Consider the following 12,443-nt stretch of genomic DNA (forward strand, 5'->3'; position numbering starts at 1 on the left):
AAAGGAAGAACTGCTGCTTTCAAACTGTGGCACTAGAGAAGATTCTCGAGAGTCCCCTGGACTTCAAGGAGACCAAACCAGGGTTAGGGTTTAGGGTTAGGATTTTCATTCCCAATCCTAAAGGAAATCAATCCTGATTATTCACTGGAAGAACTGATACTGAAGCTCCAATATTTTGCCCATCTGATGTGAAGAGCCACCTCACTGGAAAAGACCCAAATGCTAGGAAAGATAGAGGGCAAAAGGAGAAGGGGGCAGCGGAGGATGAGATGGTTAGATGGTACCATAGACTCAATGGACTTGAGATTGAACATACTCAGGGAGACAGTGAAGGACAGGGAAGCCTGGCATGCCGCCATCCATGGGGTAGCAAAGAGCTGGACACAACTGAGAAACGAACAACAACAATGAATGAAAAGGTAATTCTAGGTCTACATTATGGGCTCACAATGCATAATGATGTAATGTGTGACAGTAAGAAAAAATGAGAGGGATGAATTTGTACAGGAATATAGCTTTAGTATTGAAATCAAGTTGTTATTAATTTAATCTAGGTTGTTTAAATGTAAGATGCTAAGTAATTCCCAAGGTAACAACTGAGAAAAACTAAAAATATACAGAGAGAAGGAAATGAGAGAGGAATCAAAATTAAACACAAAAGAAGACAGTATGGAGGAACTGAGGATCAAAAAAGATATGACACATGGAAAACAAATAGCAAAATAGCAGAATTCCTTTCTTATCATCAATTACCTTATATGTAAACAGATTAAACTCTCCAATTAAAAGACACATTGACTGAATAGATTAAAAAAATTTATGATCCCACCTCTAAGTTTTCTATAAGAAACTCATTTTAGAGCAAAAGAAATAAGTTGAATATGAAAGGATGAAAAAATATTTCATGCAAATAGCAAATAAGACAAAGCTAGGTGGTTGTAGTAATATCTGACAAAATACTTCAAACAAAAAATTGTTACAAGAGATAAAGGACATTGCATATTGATGAAAGACTCAATCCAGCAAGAAGATATAACTATTATAAACAGATAAAACTTTTAATAACAAGAGTCTGAAAACTTATGAAGCAAATACTGAAGCAACTGAAGGGAGAAATAGTTCAAAAGTAACAATTGGACATTTCAATACCCCACTTTCAATAATGCACAGTACAATTAGATAGAAGATTAGTAAGGAAATAGAGAATTTGAACATTATAAACCACTCAGAGCTAATACACATTCCAGACTACCAGGTAACAGCAGAATACACATTCTTTCACAAACGTACATGAAGAGAACACATTAGGTCACCAAAATGCCCCAATACATTTAAAAAGACTGAAATCATGCAAAGTATCTGATCACCATGGAATGAAACTACATAGCAATAACAGAAGGGAAATTATGAAATATCCAAAAATGTAGAAATTAAACAAGTCTCAGAGACTGCCAACAGGTTAAAGAAAAGACCAAAAGGAAAATTAAAAATCCTTCAAGACTAATGAAAATGAAAACACAACGTCATAGAGGGCAGTAAATGCAGTCATCAGAGGAAAATTTACAGCCAAGATGCTTACACTTAGAGGAAAAATCTCAAATCTATATATAACCTAACTTCACACCTTAAAAGGAACTAGAGAAGGAGCAAACTTAAAGAGTTGGATGTGACTTACTGACTGAACAACAACAAAACTAGCAGAAGGAAGGATATAATGAAGACCGGAATGGATATGAACAACAACAACCAAAAAAACCCCAGAGAACTGGAAAATAATAGAGAAAATCAAATAAAGCACAGGTAGTTCTCTGAAAACATCAATAAAACTGAAAAACCTAAGGAAAAAAGATTCAACTTACTAAAATTAGAAATGAAAGAAGGGGCATTACTACTGACCACAGAGAAATAAATGGATTATAAGAGAATACATATATTTCAGTTCAGTTCAGTTGCTTAGTCGTGTCTGACTCTTTTCGACCTCATGAATCACAGCATGCCAGGCCTCCCTGTCCATCACCATCTCCCAGTGAACTTGAATTTCCTTCTTTCCCGAACACACACATTGTCAAATGTCCAGTGGAAGTAGATTATGTTTAATAATTCAAAAGGCAACCCAGACAATAACAACTGCAACTTACTAAAGACCTACTAACTCACTATTCTTATCTTACAGATGCACAAAAGCATAGAAAATAACCGAACAAACAGCTTTTCCAAGTCAATGCCTGCAAAAAGTAGGGCACAAATTGAAACCCAGGTGTCTCCAATTTCAAATTCTATTCTCTTCTCCATATCTCTAAACTGCTATGTATTTATTAGAAGTAATAATACTAAGTCCAATATCATAAGAAAGAATGGAAAATGAAATTAAGCCATTTTTAGAGTTTTGTTTTACTAATGTATTTTTCATGAATTAAAAGCAAAGTTTCACTATGCAATTAAGTAAGGGCTTCCCAGGTGGCACAGTGGTAAAAATTCCACCTGCCAATATGAGAGACAAGGGTCTGGCAGATTCCCTAGAGAAAGAAATGGCAACCCATTCCAGTATTCTTGCTTGAGAAATTCCATGGACACAGGAGCCTGGCGGGCTACAGACCCATGGGGTTGCAAAGAGTCAGACAAGACTGCGCACATGCGCATGCACACACACATGTGCACGCACACAATTAAACTCAAAAGGCATTTATTTCAACAAAGTCTATTTGTGCAAGAAATCTCAAATACTTTAAATGCCAGCTAAAGAAAACAACGAGGTGGCTCAGGTGGTAAACAATGCGGGAGACCCAGGTTCAATCCAGTTGGGAAGATCTTCTGGAGAAGGAAATGGCAACCCACTCCAGTACTCTTGCCTGGAAAATCCCAAGGACAGAGAAGCGTGGTAGGCTACAGTCAATGGGATCACAAAGAGTCGGATACGACTAAGCGACTTCACTTTACTTCACTTCAAAGAAAATAACATGGCAGATGACCTGATAAATCTTGTGGTAGAGGGGCAAGGAGGGGTATGGAGGGCACAGTAACACAGGGACATGGGACAGGAATTTCAAAAGTACAGTGTTTTCCTAGCAACGTAACTTACCCAAGGCCTATCTTTCCTTTTAAGTATAGCTCAAATGTCCCTATCTACAAAACTTTCCCTGACAATTCAAGCATCTGCCTGAAATGCTATTAATATTACCACTTTCAGGGATGTTCACTGGGCATTTCCCATTTTTATACTGCTGTTAAATACTTATTTCTTCCTTAGCATCTTATACCTTTCCAGCATCAGGACAGCTAATGTCTTACAAATGACACCATAGCACACAATAAGTGTTTGATGATGATAATGAAAATGAATCTAACTTCAGATTTTCACATCTTTTCTTTTTCCCCAGTTTACTGAGGTGTAACTGACAATAGAACCCTGCATGAGTTTAAGGTGCACAACAAAATGATTTACATATATATTTGAAAATAATTACCTCAGTAAGATTAACATCCAACACCTCACATAATTACATTTTTTTTCCCCTTGTGATGAGACCTTTTAAGATCTATTCTCTTACAACTCAGATTATCAAGTTTTAAAATGTCTGGAATGTGTTAGACTTGATCCAGCAAGTTCTGGCAGTCCGAGCTGAATTCTGGACCAAAAGGCTTTGATTCTCCAACCAGAGTTCTGGTAAGGCTCAGGATGTTTTCCTTCCTCAAACTCCATACCTCATATAGCAGCATTCTGAGTCAATCTAATTGTTTGCCAGAATGTCAATAATGAAAACATTTTGAGATGAAATAAAATGATGATATCTTAAATGTGCTAAAACATTCCCAATGAAAAAAGACCAGAAACTGTTCAAGTTGATGGACAGGGACATAGATGGTTAGTCACTTTATTACTATAATAACAGAAAACTGGTGCCAAATTAGCCCTCCAGATACAACTGAAAACAAAAAAAAAAAAAACTGGACAAAATGTAAGAAACAGTTTTCAGACACTGCATAACAGGCAGCACAGGACTGTACTCCTGAGTGAAGGGAGGCAAACAAAGATTCCTGGTAGAAGTCACTTTTGAGATTACCATGTAAGTTAGGAAAACACAAGCATAATACAGCAGTCTTGTTAAGTTGAGCAGAAGAAGATTAAAGTTTAGGGAAGCAGAAGCAGCTATTTGTGGAACAGAGTACAAGAGAGGCAGGAGATACAGAAAAAGAGCTCTGGAAACCAATATAGGTTCCCCTTAAATGTTGCTAAATACTAAGCTACGACTGTATATAGGGAAACTCCACAAGGTCAGCCAAAGAAAAACTTCCAGAGTTTCAAATTGTATAGCTCATAGAGGGCTTGGGGAAATTCTAGCTCTGACCAGATCAAAGAGACCTGTTTAAAGACCCAGGACGTTAGAATAGAGCTCAGAAGTGCTAATATAGCCTAAAGGTTGAATCCGCCCTAAAAATTTATAAATAAGCTCCAAAAGGATCAAGAAAATCTCCAACTTAACTGCTCTCCAAGACAAACCTCAACATTCTTTAAAGCAAAAGAGTAAAAATCGGACACTCGATAGGTAATACAATGTCTCCAATCTTAAATCACTAGACATGTGATATGCCCCAGCAATTCAACTCCTAGGTATTTATTTACTCAAATATAAAGCTAATTGGAGAGTAAAACGAGACTGGAATCTGAAAAAGCAGACTAGGTTCACAATTTCACTTTTTACTGTTTATATGTCTCTCACTATTTGTGCATTTAATGTAATTTTTTAAAGATAATACTCCCTTTACAGTTGTCACAAAATATTGGATAAATTTCCTGTGCTGTTCAATATATCCTTGTAGTCTATCTTACATTCAATGGTTTCTATCTGCTACTCTCTCATGCCTATATTGCTCCTCTCCTCACAGGTAACCCGTCGTTTGTTCTCTGTATCTGTGAGTCTATTTCTTTTTTGTTATGTTCATTAGTTTGTTATATTTTTTAGATTCCACATAGAAGTGATATACAGTATCTGTCTTTCTTTTTCTTTCTCTGTCTGGTTTATTTCACTTAGCACAATGCCCTCTAAGTCCATGCCCTCTAAATCAGTGATCTCTGCATGGAGATCAAACCAGTCAATCCTAAAGGAAATGAATCCTGAATATTCACTGGAAGGACTGATGCTGAAGCTGAAGCTCCAATTCTTTGGCTACCTGATGTGAAGAGCCGATTCATTAGAAAAGACCCTGATGCCGGGAAAGACTGAAGGCAGAAGGAGAAGGGGACAACAGAGGATGAGATGGCTGGATAGCATCACCAATTCAATGGACATGAGTTTGAGCAAACTCTGGGAAGCCTGGCATGCTGCAGTCCATGGGGTCACAAAGAGTCAAACATGACTAAGTGACTAAACAACAACCTGTTCTAAGATAGAGCATGGCTCCCCTGGTAGTTCCGTGGTAAAGAATCTGCCTGCAATGCATGAGACATGGTTCGATCCCTGGGTCAGGAAGTTCCCTGGAGAAGGAGATAGCAACCACTCCTGTATTCTTGCCTGGGAAGTCCCATGGACAGAGGAGTCTGGGAGGTTGCAGTCCACAGGGTCATAAAAGAGTGAGACATGACTTAGTGACTAAACAACAACAAAGATGGAGTATATGAGAAAAGATAGGCATTCTGAGAGTTAAGATGCTGTCACATAATTTGACGATGCTGAGATACTCTAGAAAAACTCATATGATAAACTCATAAGATTCAGAAAAGAGAAGCAAGAGACAATAGTATTTCTAACTGAGAAGGTGACTGACTACTGGCCTCAACTATACTGCCTCTATTCTTTAAGACTACTATAAACCACTCCAGATCATTCATTTTTTTAAATTAAATTCCTGACTCACCAAATAAATCCAAGAGTAACAGAAGACTAGATGGAAAGAGGGTTGAGGCAGTTTATGTAGTACTGGTGATTAAATACACAGATTCTGAAGTTACAACATTTAGGTCTGATCCTGAGTGTGTTATTTACTAGTGTGTGACTCTCGATGGGTTACTTGGCCTCTCTGCTGCAAGTAACTGTCCATAACTACCTCATCAGGTTGCGACAGGGATTAAATGAATTTGAAAAGTGCTTAGAACAGTGTCTTGAACTTCATAAGTGTTTACAATGGCACAGATGATAATAATACACTAATTAAAACTAAATTTTTTTCATTTAAAAATTTTATACAATTTTTAAAGGTTACTTTCCATTTATAGTTATTACAAAATATTGGCTGTATTCCCTATGTCGTGCAATACCTCCCTGAGCTTATCTTACATCCTATAAAAACTAAGTATTTTTTTAAAACTCTCCTCAAATCAGATTTTAAAAACCTAAGCCATACAATCCTGCAAAGAACTGAAGAAGAAAATATTTTTATTCCCATTTTATAAACAGGTTCTACTAGAAAAACTAAGAAACTTACTAGACTAAAAAATCCAACTAGAAAGTAGTCTAGCACACCAATATTGGATTGGCCAAAAAGTTTGTTTGGGCTTTTCATCACATATTTTGGCCAGCCTAATATATAATAGACTGACTAATTTGCTCTGCAAAACTGTTCCTATATAAGAGATTTTATTTCATTTTATGTAGCAGTTACTAGAAGTTAGACTCTAAAAAAAGTATACTATCAACTCAAAAGCAAAAAATGTACAACATACAGTATTCTTGCCTGCAAAATCCCATGGACAGAGGAGCTTGCCAGGCTACAGTCTATGGGATCACAAAGAGTCAGACACGACTGAGCAACTAACACAGGAAAAGCGTACAAATAATAGCAGTTGTCCATATTACTTTTTCCATCTATTAGGTGCTTATCTAAACATTTAATATGCCTGATCTCATTTAATCCTTAAAATAATTACAACTGCTATTTCATTCTACAGATGAGGAAACTGAGGTTTTAGAAGGATTAACTTGATAGAAGTCATACAGCTGAAAAACAGCAGAACTGACATTTAATTCCAAGTCTATCTGATATCAAAGGTTATATCCCCTTTCATTATTATTCATGCTGCTCTAAGGCAATACATACTTTATTGAGGCTCACATACTAAAAAAATCTTCAATACAATGAAGATCATCCAAGTCAATAAATAATAATAATAATGCTCTTTACTTCTCTAGCTTAACATATGCAGTTAAACAGCAAAATTCATGCATTGTTGGGATACTACTTAGTATTACAAGGTAAGAAACTTTTAAAAAACCTCTGGAAAACAAAAAATGAATCTCAAAATACTATTTCAAAACACTGGAAATATATGTAAATCATGTTGGTAAAATGAAGTAAACTGTATTTTTCACTGTTTCCAGAGATGTCATTTACTCCCCTGCCCATCTAGAAGAGAATAATCATCATCACCACCTATAAGGTGACCCTGTTTATTGCTTTTTATTTACAGGACCGTGTGTAAATTGAGAATTAAAATGGATTACATTTCCTCTTATAAGATTGCTCTTACCTATTCATTTTTGAAATCTTTGTGTTTTTTAGCAATTTATATGACTCCTTCATATAAAAAATAGTAAGCCTTGGTCCTATCGACTGCATAATTTTCCCCCAGTGCTACTTTTAATGTTTGTCAGTTTTATCACTGTTAATTTTCAGAAATTTAAACTTACATATAATGAAATCTATTTTCTCTTTCACTTCTTATATAACCAATAATATCTGTCTTCCACCGTCTAGAAATGTGATAAATAATTCATTTATATTTTCATCCAGTTTTAATGGCTTGTTTTTTTAAAAAGGTATCATACATGAAGATTATGTTATTTTATTTCAAAAGTTCTTTCAATAAAATGTTCTTATTTCAAAAGGCAAACAACAACAAAAACAATATAAAACATACTGAACAACATAGATTAAAGATCAAAAGTTCAAGTTCCCTCAAATTCTTTCGGGGCACGTACTTAGTCTATGCATATACTAAAATATACAGAACAAAGTACCTATAGCTTACTGACATTTTACTTCTTCTCTTCATAATCTCTTAGCTCATACATCCCCAATAGAGACTAAACAAAGCTAAAACTAGAGTATATTAACAGTAATTCTGAATGTCCAAGAAGGGAGATAGTATTGAGTTGGCCAAAAAGTTCATTTGGGTTTTCCCATAAAACATTACGGAATATATTCATCCAAGATTTCCAGACTTACTATAGAATTTTTTTATTCAAGTGACAGCAGTTTGAAGACCTAGTAATTTCTGAAACAGTGTTTTTGGAAATGCTGGCCCAGCACTTCAGACAACCCTAAACTGCAACATTTTATGAATACAAAGTACACAAATATTTAAAAATAAAAGATAATGAACTTACTTGGGATACACTGGTTCATAAAGGTACTTGTCCCCTCTTGTAGATGTTATGTGAAAAAACAAGATGTAGCCATTTGCCGTCTGAAAGATAAATTTTAATTACCATGAATTAAAGGGTAAAGCTATGATTGTAACCTTAATTTTAATTTTATTTAAAGTATTTATTTCAAAGCATTTCTTTCTTTGAAAATATTTTACTCTTAAGAACACTCTTTTGAAGACCTACAGCTAAATTATGCAAGAAAACGAATCACTTTGTTTCAGTATAATCTATCTTGTTCATAAAGTAACTCATGAAAGGAATTTATAGGTTTCAAAATATTCCATAGGTAATTGAAATTAATAATTTATAATATGCTGTAAACATTAGTATTCTAAAATAACTATTATTCAGGTAATAGATGGTTATTTTGTAAAATATACAGACTGTTCTGAACTCTGGAATAATATGGTAAAATTTTTCTGAGTTTTTAAAGCAATGACATCACCAAATGGTAATAGTATGATGAAATTCAACATACTTTATATATTTCAAAATCAATAAATTAGCCTGATTTACTACAAAATATACTCTTGAGAAAGAAGAAAAATAGAGAACCTTCAATTTCAAAAGTTTGAACATCAGCTAATTTTTCTAAGTTAACAAAATGCTTCATACTGTATTAAGTAGGTCAGAAAGAAAAATACAATATCACTTATATATGGAACCTAAAATATGACACAAATGAATCTTATTTACAGGACAGAAACAGACTAACAGACACAGAAAACAGACATGGTTGCCAGCGTTGGGGATGGACAGACTGGGAGTTTAGGATTAGGCAGATACAAATTGTTATATAAGGAATGAACAAATAACAAGGTCCTACTGCACAGGGATCTACATTTAATATTCAATGTCTTGTGATAAACTATAATGCAAAAGAATATTAAAAAGACCATGTGTGTGTATATGTATGTATAACTGAATCACTATGCTGCACAGCAATTAACACAGCATTGCAAATCAACTACACTTCAATTAAAAAATTATAAATTGTACTAAAACAAAGTGTCATATGATCATGGCAGATATCTACTTGTGAAGTTCAACCAACCATTTTACATTTATATAAATATATTAAAAAAAACTATAGCTTTTTCTAAACAAATACTTTCAGACATAACAGAATCAAATGGCAATGTTTTACTCAAACTACTTTATATTCATACTGAATTCTTGGCATTTTAGTGGCAGGACAGCTTTTACCAAAAATAGAACTAAAAAAAAAAATAATTTTTTAAATTATTCAAGGTTTCAAATTTCTTTCCAGTACAGGTTTTCTGTTTTTCATATAAAGGAATGCAAGAGGAAACACTAAATTTCTTCAGCAAAGCCAGGTGATCTGTTTTTAAGCTAAAAACTTTAATATTTCATAATGTTTTCCAAAACTCTAGTTCAACATATTGGGATACCAAAGAAAAAAGGCTAAAATCCTCCAGATAAGATAGTCATTCTAATTCCTCATGTGCAATTTTATATTATTCTAATGCGAAAACTATGAGATCAAAAAGAAAATGGATGCAAATAAAAACCATACTGAAAGTTTCACAGACATCACGACCCCTATGTAGATTTACTGACTGTTTAAAATGTGTAAACTCTACTACTACATGGGCTAGAAAAGTAAAACAACATAGTACAGTACTTAGATAAATAACATATATACTTTGTCTGGAATATCAGTCACTCGAAGTCAAAAGTTTAACATTTCAGAACATCAAATGCTAATAATATACTGAGAATTTTAACAACCGCTTAGAAGACTATAATGCCAGGGAAACTATAGCATCACTTTGCCCCAGCATTTAGAAACCTTACATAGTATACTAGATGAAGTTACAAATATGGCTTGATTTACTATTTTGGTATTCTGTATCAATCATCTCTACAAGGTAAAGTTGGTTTTGCATGTATATTAAATGTTATATATTTCCAGATATTAATGATATTCATCAGTGATAATTTCATAAACATGCCTGCCTTTGAACAACAAAAGTTTTGGTGGTAAACAATCGTTCTTAAAAAAGAGCATCTTTGTGTATCTATACCAAAACTGTTGTTATTATGTAGTGAGGCCATAGTTAGAACGGTCCTTCTCTTCCTATCCCCAAATACTGCAAATTTAAGTATATAACTCAATAAGTATATTGCTCAATCAACAATTTCGAAACCTTCTTCTAGTATATATAATGAACCTAAGTACATACTCTAAGACCAGCTTTTCCAAAAAGTTAATGAAAAGACAAAATAAAGAACTTCAAAGTTCTCTTTCCTGTTATCATTCCTAATCTTCCTGTTATCATTCCTAATCTTAAAATATTTTTTTCTTTCTCCAAGGCATATTACTGGATTATATGGCTTTAACTTCAGAGGTCCAGGAAGCAACAGTTAGAACTGGACATCGAACAACAGACTGGTTCCACATTGGGAAAGGAATACGTCAAGGCTGTATATTGTCACCCTGCTTATTTAACTTATATGTAGAGTACATCATGAGAAACGCTGGGCTGGATGAAACACAAGCTGGAATCAAGACTGCTGGGAGAAATACCAATAACCCCAGATACGCAGATGACACAACTTTTCTTTTTTTAATTTTTTAAAATCAATTTTTTAAATGTTAATTGGAGGCTAATTGCTTTATAATATTGTACTGGTTTTTGCCATACATTGACATGAAATCAGCCACGGTGTACATGTGTTCCCCATTCTGAACCCCCCTCCCACGTCCCTCCTCATCCCTCTGGGTCATTCCAGTGCACCAGCCCTGAGCACCCTGTCTCATGCATCGAACCTGGACTGGCAATCTATTTCACATATGATAATATACATGTTTCAATGCTCTTCTCTCAAATCATCCCACCCTCGCCTCCTCCCACAGAGTCCAAAAATCTGTTCTTTACATCTGTGTCTCTTTTGCTGTCTCGCATATAGGGTCATCGTTACCATCTTTCTAAACTCCATATATATGCATCAATATACTGTATTGGTGTTTTTCTTTGACCTACTTCATTCTGTATAATAGGCTCCAGTTTCATCCACCTCATTAGAATGATTCAAATGTATTCTTTTTAATGGCTGAGTAATATTCCATTGTGTATATGCACCACAGCTTTCTTATCCATTCGTCTGCTGATGACATCTAGGTTGCTTCCATGTTCTGGCTATTGTAAACAGTGCTGTGATAAACATTGGGGTACGTGTGTTTCTTTCCATTCTGGTGTGCTTGGTGTGTACGCCCAGCAGTGGGATTGCTGGGTCGTACAGCAGTTCTATTTCCAGTTTTTAAGGAATCTCTGCACTGTTATCCATAATGGCTGTACTAATTTGCATTCCCACAAACAGTGAGAGGGTTCCCTTTTCTCCCCACCTCTCCAGCATTTATTGTTTGGAGACTTTTTGATAGCAGCCATTCTGACCGGTGTGAGATGGTACCTCATTGTGGTTTTGATTTGCATTTCTCTGATAATGAGTGATGTTGAGCATCTTTTCATGTGTTTGTTAGCCATCTCTATGTCTTCTTTGGAGAAATGTCTGTAGAGTTCTTTGGCCCATTTTTTGATCAGGTCATTTATTTTCCTGGAATTGAGCTGCAGGAGCTGCTTGCATATTTTTGAGATTCTTTGTCAGTTGCTTCATTTGCTATTAATTTTTCCCATTCTGAAAGCTGTCTTTTCACCCTGCTTATGGTTTCCTTTGTTGTGAAAAAGCTTTTAAGTTTAATTAAATTTAACTTAAATTTAGTTTTAGTTTAATTAGATTATTTTTGCTTTTATTTCCATTACCCTGGGAGGTGGGTCATAGAGGATCCTGCTGTGATTTACATCAGAGAGTGTTTTGCCTATGTTTTCCTCTAGGAGTTTTGTAGTTTCTGGTTTCACATTTAGATCTTTAATCCATTTTGAGTTTATTTTTGTGTATGGTGTTAGAAAGTGTTCTAGTTTCATTCTTTCACAAGTGGCTGACCAGCTTTCCCAGCACCACTTGTTAAAGAGATTGTTTTTTCTCCATTGTATATTCTTGCCTCCTTTGTCAAAGATAAGGTGTCCATAGATGTGTGGATTTATCTCTGGGCTTTCT

General features: G+C 34.8%; 1 protein-coding gene across 9 annotated transcripts in view; it reads right to left on the bottom strand.

Moving 5' to 3' along the window:
- Nucleotides 1–12,443, bottom strand: part of RIC1 (RIC1 homolog, RAB6A GEF complex partner 1) — a 141,739-nt gene that overhangs the window by 69,927 nt on the left and 59,369 nt on the right. For all 9 annotated transcript variants that reach the window (XM_045165035.1, XM_045165029.1, XM_045165030.1 and 6 more), the window contains one exon: nt 8,322–8,401. In XM_045165035.1, coding sequence (XP_045020970.1) covers nt 8,322–8,401 — 80 coding nt within the window. The remainder of the gene's footprint in view (nt 1–8,321; nt 8,402–12,443) is intronic.

Source organism: Bubalus bubalis, chromosome 3 (genome assembly GCF_019923935.1).
Source record: "Bubalus bubalis isolate 160015118507 breed Murrah chromosome 3, NDDB_SH_1, whole genome shotgun sequence".
In the NCBI taxonomy this organism is placed as follows: domain Eukaryota; kingdom Metazoa; phylum Chordata; class Mammalia; order Artiodactyla; family Bovidae; genus Bubalus; species Bubalus bubalis.